Here is a 14,812-nt window from a genome sequence, read left to right as displayed (position 1 = left end):
GGTGTGGCGGTGAAGGTCCATCGGCAGCGTAGCGGCGTGTTTGAGCTAGAGGCGACAACTCCTGGATCAGCTCGGGACGTCCCGTTGTGGCGCGGCGTTATCCTTGCCCACCTCCAGTGCGGCGTGAAGCCCGGAGAGGGAGAATTCCTTTTCACGGGCTCGGAACACTTCGGGGACGGTTGGTTGGGTTGCGCTCCGCGTTACAAATACTTCGTGTCCGTCTACCGGACTGCCAAGGCCAGGCTTGTGAATCCCTGCGATTTCCCTTTGTGATGACGGGCCGTTATAACGCCTGTCAACTGTCGAGATGTGACAATTCACGGGTGTCAAATCTGTTTGCATCACGGGCCACATTGTCCAAGAACAGTTCAACAAAAGGGCGGTTTGTTACGTACCTTCATGTTAAGGTCAGTGTTGATTTCACACTGGGGGACAGTCGGGAACAATACGCAATTGCTTAGATAAACGGCTTCAATCTTTTCTTTTTAGGAAATCGCAGCATCAATAGTTTGTCTTCTTTTTAGGAAATGAATTTGGTACGAGATCAGGAGACAGCTATGCCGTTCGTGTGACAATTCACGGGTGTCAAATCTGTTTGCATCACAGGCCGCATCGTCCGAGATCACGGTCGAACAGTTCAGCAAAAAGGATGATTTGTTACGTACCTTTGTGTTAAGGTCAGTGTTGGTTTCACACTAGGGGACAGTCGGGATCAATATGCAATTGCTTAGATGAACAGCTTCAATCTTTTCTTTTTAGGAAAGCGCAGCAGCAATAGTTTGTCTTCTTTTTTGGAAACAAATTTGGTACGAGATCTGAAGACGGCTACGCCGTTCGCCCAATATTTTTGTCTTATCCATTGCTCTTGCTGTCCCTCAATAGATTGTTTCTATATGTTTGTGCAATTTTATTTGTATTTTTTCAGCTCGGGACGTCCCGTTGTGGCGCGGCGTTATCCTTGCCCACCTCCAGTGCGGCGTGAAGCCCGGAGAGGGAGAATTCCTTTTCACGGGCTCGGAACACTTCGGGGACGGTTGGTTGGGTTGCGCTCCGCGTTACAAATACTTCGTGTCCGTCTACCGGACTGCCAAGGCCAGGCTTGTGAATCCCTGCGATTTCCCTTTGTGATGACGGGCCGTTATAACGCCTGTCAACTGTCGAGATGTGACAATTCACGGGTGTCAAATCTGTTTGCATCACGGGCCACATTGTCCAAGAACAGTTCAACAAAAGGGCGGTTTGTTACGTACCTTCATGTTAAGGTCAGTGTTGATTTCACACTGGGGGACAGTCGGGAACAATACGCAATTGCTTAGATAAACGGCTTCAATCTTTTCTTTTTAGGAAATCGCAGCATCAATAGTTTGTCTTCTTTTTAGGAAATGAATTTGGTACGAGATCAGGAGACAGCTATGCCGTTCGTCCAATATTTTTGTCTTATCCATTGCTCTTGCTGTCCCTCAATAGATTGTTTCCATATGTTTGTGCAATTAAAATTATTATTTTTTTTTGTAAAATGTGTTCAAATGATGTGCTATAAAAGCAAGTCTATCCATTGCTCTTGCTGTCCCTCAATAGATTGTTTCTATATGTTTGTGCAATTTTATTTGTATTTTTTTTGTAAAATGTGTTCAAATCAAGTGCTATAAAAGCAAGTCCAGGGAGTATTTCTATCTCTGTATCCATCTGAGGTTGTTAGTCTATGTGTACATTGCGATTGGCTGGCAACCAGTTCAGGGTGTGCCCCGCCGAGTGTCCGAAGACTGCTGGGATAGGCTCCAGGACGCCCCCGACCCTTGTGATGATAAGCAGATTAGAAAATGAATGGAGAGCTTTATATATATATATATAGAAATAAATAACCTCAGTATGGCCTTTGCCGCGTCCACCCTGGGAGGGGAGCGAGCTCGTTGCGCTCGTCGCCACTGACCTGAGAATTGACCTTTGAACTGAGTTGGGAGGGGAGGCCTTGCCTGAGCCATTTAGAATTACCACCCTCAGTCGATACGATGCTACCTTCACCACGGTTGTGTCCAACTTGAGTGATTTTCAACAAAATTGTGAGGACTGGTACTGGATTTTTGTTTCCATTTTTCAGCCCCCCCACCCACATTGCAAGATTGTATATTTTCTTAAATATCCCAGTACAGTATATGGAATAGATATGAATGATCAATGCAAATCAAATATTTTTTGTTTCCTGGCACATCTACAGTATGTTGTGTTACAGACGACCCAAAATGTATGCATTTTGTTCTGTATTTGTCTTGACATTGGAGACATAAGGAAAAAGAAACTTGCATAATAGGGAGATCAATTTAATTTCTTTCTCTGGATGTAAATACTGTGTAAAATGAAAAAAAATAATTGGAAAATAGGTGAGGATGAGAGTCCACTGATTGTGTAATAACATCTGTTTTCCATTTTGCACCGTTGTTAATATTTCCTTCCTGATGTTTTCCACACGAAAAACAAGATTTCAAATGTGCTGGCTTGACATCAATACAGCAGCTCCTTTTTGTTCCTTTCTCTGTCTGCGTCTCATCTTTCCTCCGAAATGACATTCTTGTGATAATAGTCGAGCCAAATGCAAACCTGATGTTTTGGTATTGAGCCATGTGGTCCCTGCAACATCTTGTCCCGCGATGACCCAAAGGGCAGATGCGAAGCCCCGCATCCCCCAGGGCCCCTCCCACCCGAGGGGAACAATTAATTGCCTTAAAAAGCGCCAACATATTCCGCGCCTCTCCTCAGCGTAAGGGGGGTCTCACAAATTGGTGCGTTGAATGTTTTGTGGGGAGCAAATAGCTGCCAATGAAAGTGTAAATGACTCCGTGGTGAATGGCACCCGCACAATAGCCCCGCGCTGACAAGGCCCCCCGGCAGACATAATGACCATTGTCACGGCTGCTGCCAAGTGGAAAACGTTACGGCTCCAGGATTCCAACAAGCTGGAGCTCAGCTTGTTTTTGAGGTGCTCCTTTAAACGATAATGTACAGTATTCCTTTATTGCATCGGTGTCATACGCAAGGCCGCAGGCCCGAACCGGCCTGCTCGTTTTATTTGGACGGTTTGCCACTGTATTGTCCCTTGACTTCAGTTTAAAACTCGTTAAATGATGACAATTGAATGCAGTGGCTGTTTTTTAACCATATAGCAGGGATTATAGCTGTTTAGCACACAGAAGCGTCTTATCGCTGCCACGCAAAAAAAAAAAGTCATAGTCACTTATAACTCTGAAGAATTTGCTGTAACAGTTTGTGATATATTTTTAATGTTAGATTGTGAACATTTTTGCTGACAAAACATTCTAGCCGAAAGAAAAGACCAAATCCATTTTGCAAGAAAGTAGACACAAATATACTATCCAGACCTGGCCCCCGGACCTTAAGTTTCGCACCTTTGCTTTAAATGAACGAACCCAACAGACATTCCCATCAATACTGGACATAAATCAAAGCTTCAAACAAACTTATTTTAGCCCAAATGAGGCCTGGGTTGAGGTCTCCTCCCCTTGTATTATCCTTGGAGGGCCACCTCCCGAGACCCCAACCCCCCAAATGTCAAACTTAAAATATAACCTCTCTACGGGTTCTCGAGACCTCCCAATTTCTCATCTCTGGGAATTCCAGCTGGCTCTCATGGGGATGAAGCCCGGGAGGCCTCAGCGCCAATCGGCCGATCGACTCGCCGGCAGGAGTCCACCCTGGCTGGGGGGTAATTGGTTTATCCCGACGCCTGGTCCGCTTTCCCATGTGGGCCACTGCTGTGTAGAGGCCCGGGGGTACAATATGAAAACAGCGTGAGACCCTCCGGTGGCAAGCAGCCATTCACCGCGACTGCTAGAGAAGGTCGACACTGAGCTGCTGCAAAACAAAGATTGAGAAAGATGGCGAGTTGGCTTTGGAAACTTTGCCAATAGCCCTTCTTTTGACCGCAGGTTTGCATTTGGCGTTGAAAGTGGGACGTAACTGACCTTTTCCCCAAACTGACAACCCATTGAAGGAATTTTATACCCCCAACCCACAAACACTTTTACATATAATTCCTATCAGTCATGCAGATGCCAAGCACCTGGCTGAGAACTCGATTTAGTGAATGCTCTTTTGGACTTTATCCATCCATCCATCCATTTTCTGATCCACTTATTCTCGCGGAGCTGAAGCCTATCCCAGCTGTCCTACTACGTCAGCCTCACAGTGCAGAGGTGCGGTGTTCGATTCTGGCTCTGGCCTTCCTGTGTGGAGTTTGCATGTTCTTCCCGTGCCTACGTGGGTTTTCTCCGGGCACTCCGGTTTCCTCCCGCATTCCAAAAACATGTATGATAGGTTAATGGAACACTCTAAATTGCCCCTAGGTATGAGTGTGAGCATAGATGGTTGTTCGTCTTTGTGTGCCCTGCGATTGGCTGGTAACGAGTTCAGGGTGTCCCCCGCCTACTGCCCAAAGACAGCTGGGATAGGCTCCAGCACCCCTCGCGACCCTTGTGAAGATAAAATGGATCGGAAAATGGATCGATGGATTTGCAATTCTAAAAATTCGACCACTAGAGTTCACCATCCTTGATTCAGGGCCTTCTGAATTTAACCACTAGAGATAAACAGAGAGAATCACAGTAAAACATTCAGATTTGAATGACAATTTCAGAATTAGACACTAGAGGGTGCCACACTGCATTTAGGCAGCTGAATTAAAACAAAAACTCCAGCACGCCCGCGAACCCCATGAGGTTAAGCAGATTAGAAAATGAATGGATGGATAATAATAATAATTATTATTATTTTTATTTATTGATGTATTTGTTTTTTTCATTAAATCAAGGGGGCCACTCCGAGGGTGGCCCGCTGGCCGTCAGTTACACATTTCTACACTAGAGGGAGCCCGCGTATCATTCTTACCTGCTTGCAATATGAAATTTTTTAATCATTCCAGACCAGCGCAGCAATTTGTCCCTAAAGCTAACCAAAAATGTTACGTCATTGAGGTGTTGCTCTAATGAGATATAACAAGTACAATTTGTCTTGGAACCTGGTAAAAAAAAAACCAAACAAAGTTTTACTTGATCACACTAAATTGCTTCTTGAAACAACTTGCTACGAAAAGGCTTGAATTGAAAAGCAGAATGAGCTGCAATGACCACAGCGTGCCCGTAGATGGCGCGCGTAAACGTTTCATGACTTGCATCCTGAGGGAGGGCCTCCTCCGTTTCCAGTTCGGAATGTGATTTTCACAACTCCACACGACCTCCCTACATTGTTCAAAGATTACAAGAGTTTGCCCAACACTACGGTTAAAATCAGCTTAATCACCCGAGTAGCAAAGTACAAGAGGCTGCATGCGCTCCACGGACAAAACACTTTGGCGCTGATGACTAACCGCACAGGTCCAGAGGTCGACAGATAGGAATTCCAGTCGGGATTTTACATGACGGGCTCTTGTAATAAGAGGCCAGATAAGACAAAGAGGAGTGTCGCAGCTATGATAGGAAACTATTCCTGAGGCTATTGTGTTCTGCAAAGTTATGAAAAGACTGAGCGTATTGTTATGGAAAGTGTAACATTCTTACCATGCTTGGACAGCTTGGCGCACGAAGGATGCAAACCCCTCAGCCAGGGGGGAGCCAAGTGATCTCCAATCAACTGGAGGACTGAAGTACCTGGAAATGTTGAATAGAACGATGGTTAGGAAATTTCTCACGGGGTAACCTTTGGTAGGTGTGATTTTATAGATACGCACTCCCTGGCCGCTTCATTAAGTACAACTACAAAGTCTAAAAAGATGTCTTGACAGAGATGTAGACTTTTTGCGTCAAGCACAAGCAGAGTTTAAACATTAGATTAGATTAGATTAGATTAGAACACCTTTATTAGTCTCGCAATGGAGACGTTCCCAATTCACAGCAGCAAAGTTATGAAAGGAAGAAATAGAAGAACAAAATATACGAGCTGCTGGAAAGGCAGCCACTCTCGCAGCGCCATCTTGAAGTCAAAATTTAAAAAATCCTCCTCCTTCTTCTTCTTCTGATTATTATTGTTACTACTGTATTATTATTATGAAAACCTGACATGCTCGAGAAAAAACGAGGGCAGATTTGGAATCAGTGCAAAAAAAAAAACATCTTGAGAAGTTTACCTGCATCTCTGTCTTGAAATGTTGACCAGTATTATTTTTAGCATTTTTGTTTGTAGTTTTTGTTGTCAAATTTTACTTTTTTTTTTTTTTTACTGCGACAGTGGCTATGATTAGTGCGGGAAAAAATGTGATTATTTCATTCTTATTTATTTTTTTACACACTCAAAAGTTAGCCCTATAAGATATTTGTCAAGACAGACCGTTTCCAAATAATTTTTCGGATTGTCTGTGGAGGAGGTGTCCCTAATGAAGTGTCTTTCCCGTGCGGCGGTATCACGTGTGCGTGCGCGAGTGCTACGGTCGGAAAGTCGAGTCACTTCCTCCTTCTGCTCTCAGCGAGCCAGCCGAGAACTTTTTAGTCTCTCCTTGTGCTCGCTGGCATGTTGTCAGCTGCTCGAGGCACAAGTTGCGCCGCTTTATGTCCGCCGCTGCTTGCTTTTCACTCTCAAGTCTTTCCGGAAGCTTCGAGGAACATCTGAGTGCCATTGTGGGGTTTGTTTGTTTTTTTTTTTTCCCCCGGAGGATCAATGGCCCCGACCTAACTTTTTCGGAGTCACTGTAAGGAAAAGAGTTCCGCGGAGGTGCGGTTGACTTCCCCCCCATTTCAACTACGTACAAGAGGGCGAGAGGAAGATGAAGAAACAATTCAACCGAATGAGGCAACTGGCCAACCAAACAGTCGGGAGGTGAGTTTTGTGTCCAACAGCATGTAACTGACATGCAACTCGCTGCGTAATTCTACGACGCCTTTAACGAGCGACTTTGATGTTCAAATGGAACATTTGACCCTCTATACGTCATTTTGTAGTCCTCAAACGTGGGCGCGGTGGGAAGGACAGGACGGCACTCAAGTTACCTCGTGTACAACTCCAATGTAAATCCTTTAAAGACTTAAAAGTGCTATCTTGTTAGATTCGTACTTGAAGGGTTGAATTACAGCAAATGAAAAAGAATAAATGTGAAATGTAATGACAGCCAGTACACCAGCTACATTTAGAACATAACCGCTTTACAAAGATAAGAACGGCCGTTGTAATTTATAGTGCGAGATTTATGAACCAGTCCATCCATCAGATACCTACCTAGGTATCAAGCTATCTACAGACCTTCCTACCTACCCCCATAATTTCCTCACCCCCTCGCCCCAACACGCCAAACCTCTTCACCAACCTAAGCTAACCAGTGATAACTTCCTGGAGAAACCCACCCACCAAAACGATTCACCGACTGACCAAACTATCTACCACCTAACTGCCCTATTGACCTACTGACCAACCTACGCCCGGATACCTTGGTCATAGCTAACCTTTGGGAACTTCCTATAAAAACAAACCGTACCAGAACCGAGTGACATCAGGAGACACAGATGTGGGATGGTAAAATGCAACCAAGGCTCAGACTTGAAATTTTACAAAGATTGTGAATTTTGCAGGGTCACTATTTACAAGACGACAACAAGATTCTTTCGGCATTCCCCCGCCCCCGCAAATTAAAATTTTCCCCCCATCATGCTCTTGGTAGTTTTTTGTTTCCGGTCTTGTTTAAGCTCATCACTGCAAAGACTGAAAAACTTGTGACATGTTGACAACTTCAAACGTCAGGCCAAGACTAGGAAAAAATTGATCAGAAACAGCTGACTTAAGCACCGTGCACGAAACAGTGACTCTAGTCAAACTCAAAAACTCCTTCCGACTTTGTTTTTAGTCTGAGACTGTGAAAGTCGTTCAGCGTAAGCCCATCTTTACATAGCAGAAAGAAAATTAGACGAATAAGATTAAACGTCGGAGAAGACGACATCACTTAAAAGCCAGTTTTAGCCTTGAAAAGAACAAAGTTCGACTCAGTTTGGGGTTTAAAAAAAAGGCTGACATCACGGAAAGTGCATGTTCACAACCTGCAAGCCATTGCAAAAAAATTGGGGTGATATGATTGAGTGACAAGTCCCCTCCCCAAAGGTGTCTGATGGCGTTCAGGTTATCCTCGCTGCTATTTTGTGCGCGTCCATGTCCGACTGCCTTGAGATTCCACCCACGCATGCGTCCATATGTTCCGTGCGTAGCCATTGTCAAAGGTCACCGAGACACACCCACTGACGCTTTTACCCTACAGTCCACTCAAAGTGGATTGTGTGGAGTCAGCATTTTGGCGATGTTGACAGCCGGTCACATTGGACGGCAGTCGGGGGAGGGGGATAAAAGCCTCCATAGAGAGGGTGTTGTCTGTAAAAAAACAAAACAAAACAGGGAGCTGCTTTTATAGGCTTGAATGGAAACATCGTTTCCATTCCTATGATGAAGATGGCTGCTGCGCAGTTGACGCTGTGAATTTATCCAGGACGGAAACGGGCTTGTGAAGCAGTTTGAGAACATAACTCCAAAGTCGGGCCTGCGAAAATGAACCTAAATGTCACACAGCAATATGTGTCGTCTCATAAGCAGTTTTAATGTACAGTCCACAAATTTAGCACATGGGTTAAATTAAGTTGGCAGCTTAAGCGGTTGACAAGCAGGCCTCTGAAGGGAAGCAAGCTTGAGACTGTCATTAAAAACCGACTCGAATGATTTCCTCATGTCAGCTTCACATACGTTAACGGGGACTTCGAAATGGATTTGAGAGCGGTGGGCGGGGCTTGCTTATTCCGCTATTTGAAGTCCATCAGATGTCTGACGTACACAAAGTATAACGACGAGTAATTTCTAAGGTCAAAACATTTGGTTCAGCATGTAAAAAAAAAACAACAAAAAACAAAAAAACCTCAGACAGGAACACACAATTGAGGATCCTTTTTTGACGAAGCTTGGGTGGTGATTGCTGCTAATTTGCATTTTACTGGCCACATTTAACTGTGCACAGTTAAAAAAAAAAAATGCAAAGAAGGCGTTCCGCACTTGTACGAGGTTTGCCGTTTGCGAGCGTGTGACCAACGTTTCAGTTCTTAGCTCAGCAAAGATGTACTGTACATACAACTTGCGAAGTCTTCATTTCGAATCTGACAGGAGCAATAACTTCCATGTGAGGAGGTTAATTGATCCCTGTGAGACGCCACTCAGGGCGCAGACTGAGGACTTGATTCGCTCACGGGTCACAACATTAGGTACACTTGCACAATCTGAAGAGAATAACTGAACAAAATCCATCCATCCATTCTCTACCGCTTCGCCGTGCTTGGGTCACGGGGGCAACGGCTTTAGCAGGGCAGCCCTCTTTGAAAAGATCATGCTTTTTTTTTTTTTTACTCGACGCCTTAAAGAGACATCATCTTTATTATGACGACGGTATGAGGAGTGTCAAACAAATACATTGTGTTCGGATGATGCTAATGTTAACATTCGCTTCAAGCGTCAGGTAAAGATTGTGAGTCATCGTGTTGCGTCACATCGTTCAGCCGAAATGTTGAACATTCCCCAGGGAAGCTTAGGCATGACGTCGTCGTTACGAATGGAAGCGTTTTGAGACCTCGAAACTCCAGCGCACACACACATACACACACACGATCATATCCCGTTGCCATAACAAACCCGGCGACACAACAGGAAGTGTGTGTTGGGACACGCCGGAGGAATCTGACAGCTCCTTCACAGGAAGGCGTTTCTGCCGAGCGCGTGTGTGGCTCTGTCGAGTAAACACGCAGTTTTTGACGGCGCACTTTAGGAGTACAAGTCAAACGTTAAGCCAGCGATGACTTTCTCAGCGACTCGGGATTCTGCTGTGTACACAAAAGACAGGTTGCGCTAGACGACCAAGTTTCAGCTTGTTTGCGTCGAGTCGAGTCTTGCGCACTTGAACTCGAATATGCGCCGCGGGATGAGCCAACACAAACACCGCAAAATGTCAGCTGGCATTTTTTTTATTAATCTGAAATAAAAAATAGGTTGCTTTAAAATCACTCTCCTCGCTTTATAATAATTTCGAGCCGTGTCTTGTATTGTTGTTTACGTTTAATGTGTTTTAACCCAAAGTCCACATTTTCGCTCCCCAGGGCCGAGAAGACCGAGGTGCTGAGTGATGACCTCCTCCAGGTAAATAGTTGGGGCCATGTCAGTTTTAACCCGGTCCGTCTTCCTCACGCTGCTGCACGCTCTTAGATGAAAGATGAGTATTTGGACTTCCACTTCCAATTTAGGTTGGTCCTCTCCTGGGGCTGTGCTTGTGATTTTGGTTGGTAATCTTCCACTTTGGTTTCTCATTTGGAAATGCAAATGGTCGAGTCTGTCTCAAAAGATGCTCAATTCATAGTCCACAAACTCAACACTAATCAGAATGTCATGTTTGGCCTAATAGACACAGACAGAACTTATTATTGTCAACATTTTTGACTCGACCTCCACTTGAAGATTTTTTTTTTGGTTCAAAAGCTCCATATGCAGCGTTTTCCAGGAAATGCTGCAGTACCTTGGAAGTCCTTTTCTTGAAAAGTCAACTACAGAAGTCTCCCCACAGACTTTACAAGCTCTGTCTGGTCAAGTCATCATCATCACTCAGGCCAAGTTTGAAACAAAACTTGGAATGACATCAGCCAGGGTTTTTTTTCATTTCGGCTCGGGGAAGAGACGTAGCGCTTTCCCGCTGAAAGCAAATCGAGGCAACGTTCTGCTTTCTTAAAATGTTGCAGAGCGTGCAGCTCGGGCGGGGACGGTGGGGGGGTGCACGTCCGAAACTTACATTGACATCACTGCGAGAAGCGGGAAGCGCTGAGGAACAGCACTTCCCCACATAAACCGAGATGATGTGAAACTGAAGGCGTGGTGAGCAACCTTTGCTCTGTCCGACTATCGTGGCCGCGGCGAGAGCTGAAAGCCAACTGAGCCCGAGCCCTCCCCGTCGTCCGTATCGTGAATGTCACGAGCTTTTGTGCCGCGCTTGGACATTCCTTCCGTGAGGAATGTGAGCGGCGGCGCGGTGCAAGGGTTGCAATTGTTGCTTCATTAATCATCTTGTCTTTTGACAGGCGCTGAAATGAGAAATATCTCTTTTTGGGTGCGCTTGATTTAGTTTATAGCGCCATCCACACGAGCAGTAAAAAGTTCCTTTCCAGCGTTTTTTTGGTTTGTTTCCTCGTCCCCTTTCCCACAGCAGCATGTTCCTGCGCTCGCTCCTCATTGGCCTCCGAGGAGAAATTTGACGCTTTGATTTCCTTGGCGTAGTTGTACTTTCGCCCCCCCGAGCAGTAAAAAGTTCCTTTCCAGCGTTTTTTTGGTTTGTTTCCTCGTCCCCTTGCACCGGCTGAGCGTCCTGCTTCAGTGGGAGAGTTGTGGCCTTTGTGTTTTCATGTTACCTGAAGGCCTGGAGAGGCGCACAGCGATGATGATGTCCAGCTAACATGCATATTAGACGATCAACTCTCTCGGTTGGATGTCTTATAGTGACACCACACAATTGCTTTTGCTATTTAACTCAGTCAGTACCAGCCAATTCTGGACCAAGTCTGAAAAGACGTTTAAAAACGTCTTTGGGAGTGAATGAGTTCATAACATAATTTTTTTTAAGGTCCTGTTCTCATCTATTTGTCTTGAACAAAAACAAGCAATAAATGTATCTGTTTTCTTCACAACAACTTTGCAAAATTCATTCAAACAAATGCGGTGTAAGCATAAAGCAGTCAGTCAGAAGTCAAATTACGACGACAATGAAACGAAGTCTGAGGCAACATTACGTTCATTGTTTTTGTTAGAGTGGAGTCATGTGGTCGTAGCCCAACGAAACCGCCGTATTTTTCCCACATGTCGCTGTTTTGTGTAAACAACACAGACATTGAATTGGCAGAATTTTCTGCCCTGCCAGGTAGTGCAACTTCTGTCACACAGATTCAAAAAATGAGGACCGGCATGCTGGTTGCACCTGTTCCTCCCGCTCGTGAGATGCTCCGTATTTTCTGTGGTGGCTGCTCAGAGGTCATCTTTGTTTCTCCTCGTGGCGTGCAGCTGTTGAGGATGGAAAGAAGTTCGGAACCGCCATCTTGTATAAACCTTCGGACGGCTCACCTATTTCAGGGTGGAGGGATTTCGGCTGCGTTCTGTTAATCGTTAAATTCTGCATGCTGCGAGGCCGCATTTAGTTAAAGTAATGGAAAATAGTAACATATTGTGAGGAACTTGAACACTTGAAAAGAAGGATCTCCATATAGTAGTCTCACCAACATTATACAAGAAACAACAAACTGCTTTTTAAATATTTCTACAGACATGGCAGTTAATAGCTGAAGAAGAAGCGCATTCCACAATTTGTGGGGAGCAGACTGCAATGCTCTATCATGTTTAGCGTTTAATCTAAAAATAAATGGCGGTCAGCAGACCAAAGTGACATAATCGGACCAAAAAAATATGACACCCAATCCACCAATAGGTGCCTGACTATCGAGGACTCTTGACGTGATTGAAAGCATTGGACTGAATCCTAAAATCAGTAAGGGGCCAATGCAAGGACGACAGAATTGAAGTCATGTGGCTGAACTTGTGAGATTTGGACAAAAGCTTTGCGGCAGCGTTCTGACTGAGTTGGCTAGTTGGAGCTTGTTTGTCTTCTCTTAACACTACCACACGGAGTCTCTCAAGAGCGGGGATGGGACTAGTTAGGAGCCCTGGTGCATTCCAGAATCCATCCATCACATACTGGAGAGTTGTTCTGGGTTTTTTTTTATGCATATGAAACAATGGATAGTAATTCATCCATATGATAAACACTCAATAGGATGCTCCTTTTGGAAAGTGGCCACCAAAAAGCCAAAGAAAAAGCAAAACACATAGAACTAATCATTGACGAGTGCTGAAATTAGGTCGAATGACATCATGCATGATAGCAGTTTAAATGGTGAGTGATCTGAGACCCCCGATCTTTCTAAATCGGATGGAATTCATAAATTGGGGGCTTCCTTCTGTCACACTCCAGATCTGCTTAAAACATTGGAGTCAAAAACCGCAGACATCGGTTGTTGGGTGAGGGCGTATATCTGAGCCGGGGATCGAGCTAATCAATTGCATCCAGACAGGCAAGTTTATCTGCGGTCGGGGGGGCGGAAAAAATCTGAGACGTCAAAATGGGAAGATGAGAGCGTAAAAGATGGAAATCTCGCTGCTAATGAGGCGCCCTGTTTGTTTATTTGGAGACAGGAAGAGGAAGTGTGCTTTTTAGGTGATGCCATCTTTCTCAGATGTGCTTTTCAAAGTTCAAAAAGAAACTCCAAAGGACAAGGCTTGCTATCAGGGGAATTGACTACCCCAAAAAAAAAAAAAGTCACCGCTGTGATTAGTTGAAAAACAACAAATTGTTTGGGTTACTTGAAAAAGCTTCCTTTTCAAAATGAACTCAAAATAAATTTCTCTGGTCTGTGCTGCTCAAACAATACTGTACAGTGCATGACAGTTTGAACTCCAGCATACCTTGGAAGCGGTGAATGACACATGAAAGTAATTTCAAATTACAATGCAAGACAATACATCCTGATCTATATAGCGCTTTCACAACAGCTGCAGCTGTAACAAAGCACTTAACAAAACAGTTAAAATAAAACAATACCCCCCAAAGAATGACCATGTATGCCAAGGCGTTTTTAACCGAAAAAAACGACCATATATAGTAAGGTGTTTTTAGCCCCCCCAAAAAACGACCATGTATATTGTAAGGCGTTTTTAACCAAAAAAACCCCCAACCATGTAGAGTCAGGTGTTTTTAGCCCAAAAAAAAAACAACCATGTATAGTAAGGCGTTTTTAACTGAAAAAAAACGACCATTTATAGTAAGGCGTTTTTAGCCCCCAAAAAACGGCCATGTATAGTAAGCGTTTTTAGCCCCCAAAAAAACGACAATGTATAGTAAGGTGTTTTTAGCCCCCCACAAAAAAACTAACATGTATTGTAAGGCGTTTTTAGCCGAAAAAAACGATCATGTAGAGTAAGGCGTTTTTGGCCAAAAAAAAAGGACCATGTATAGTAAGGCATTTTGGGCCGAAAAAACCGACCATGTATAGTAAGGTGTTTTGGGCCAAAAAAACCCCTTCCATTCATAGTAAGGCGTTTCGGACTGAAAAAAACGACCATGTATAGTAAGCCGTTTTGGGCCGAAAAAAACGACCATGTAAAGTAAGGCGTTTTGGGCCAAAAAAAAACGACCATGTATAGTAAGGCGGTTTTTGCTGTAAAAAATGACCATTTATAGTAAGGTGTTTTTGGCTGAAAAAAACGACCATGTATAGTAAGGCGGTTTTTGCTGTAAAAAATGACCATTTATAGTAAGGTGTTTTTGGCTGAAAAAAACGACCATGTATAGTAAGGCGTTTTGGGTCGAAAAAAACGACCATGTATAGTCAGGCGTTTTTTTTGCCGAAACAAACGACCATCTGTTGTAAGGCATTTTTCGCCCAATCCAGCTCTCTGGCTTCCTCTGGGAAGTTTGCATGGAAAGCTTTTGTACGACTATGTACATGAAGACCTTTTTGGGTTGGTCCTGATGAACTCAGCAACGCCACCGTGGTTGACTGGTTAGTGTGTTGGCGTTACAGTGCAGAGGTGCAGGGTTCAAATCCAGGTCTTGGCCATCGTCTGCAGAGTTTGCATTTTTTGGAAGGCTTTTTCTGACAACCAAAGCATTTTGGGCCCAAAAAAAAAAAACGACCATGTATAGTAAAGCGTTTTGGGCCCAAAAAAAAAACCCAACCATGTATAGTAAGGCGTTTTGGGCCGAAAA

The 14,812-nt window shown here is 44.3% G+C and overlaps 2 protein-coding genes and 1 long non-coding RNA gene across 3 annotated transcripts in view; 2 read left to right on the top strand and 1 right to left on the bottom strand.

Annotated features, from left to right (window-relative positions):
• LOC109522720 (meteorin-like protein) overlaps positions 1-909 on the top strand; it is a 4,297-nt gene extending 3,388 nt beyond the window's left edge. The window contains exons 3-4 of the mRNA XM_019881478.1: positions 2-347; positions 607-909. Coding sequence (XP_019737037.1) covers positions 2-273 — 272 coding nt within the window. The 3' untranslated portion in view covers positions 274-347; positions 607-909. The remainder of the gene's footprint in view (position 1; positions 348-606) is intronic.
• Positions 910-6,436: 5,527 nt separating this feature from the next.
• arhgap17b (Rho GTPase activating protein 17b) overlaps positions 6,437-14,812 on the top strand; it is a 40,406-nt gene continuing 32,030 nt past the window's right edge. The window contains exons 1-2 of the mRNA XM_019881476.1: positions 6,437-6,819; positions 10,113-10,152. Of these exons, the coding sequence (XP_019737035.1) occupies positions 6,767-6,819; positions 10,113-10,152 (93 nt within the window). The 5' untranslated portion in view covers positions 6,437-6,766. The remainder of the gene's footprint in view (positions 6,820-10,112; positions 10,153-14,812) is intronic.
• On the bottom strand, positions 7,896-10,106 carry LOC109522736 (uncharacterized). The gene is made up of 2 exons (XR_002169607.1): positions 8,719-10,106; positions 7,896-8,518 (listed from the first exon to the last, which is right to left on the bottom strand). It is a non-coding gene; the product is annotated as an uncharacterized LOC109522736 (long non-coding RNA).

Source organism: Hippocampus comes, unplaced genomic scaffold (genome assembly GCF_001891065.2).
Source record: "Hippocampus comes isolate QL1 unplaced genomic scaffold, H_comes_QL1_v1.1 scaffold458, whole genome shotgun sequence".
NCBI classification, from domain to species: Eukaryota; Metazoa; Chordata; class Actinopteri; order Syngnathiformes; family Syngnathidae; genus Hippocampus; species Hippocampus comes.
Note: the sequence above shows the minus strand (reverse complement) of the source record. Positions and strands in the feature narration are given on the sequence as shown.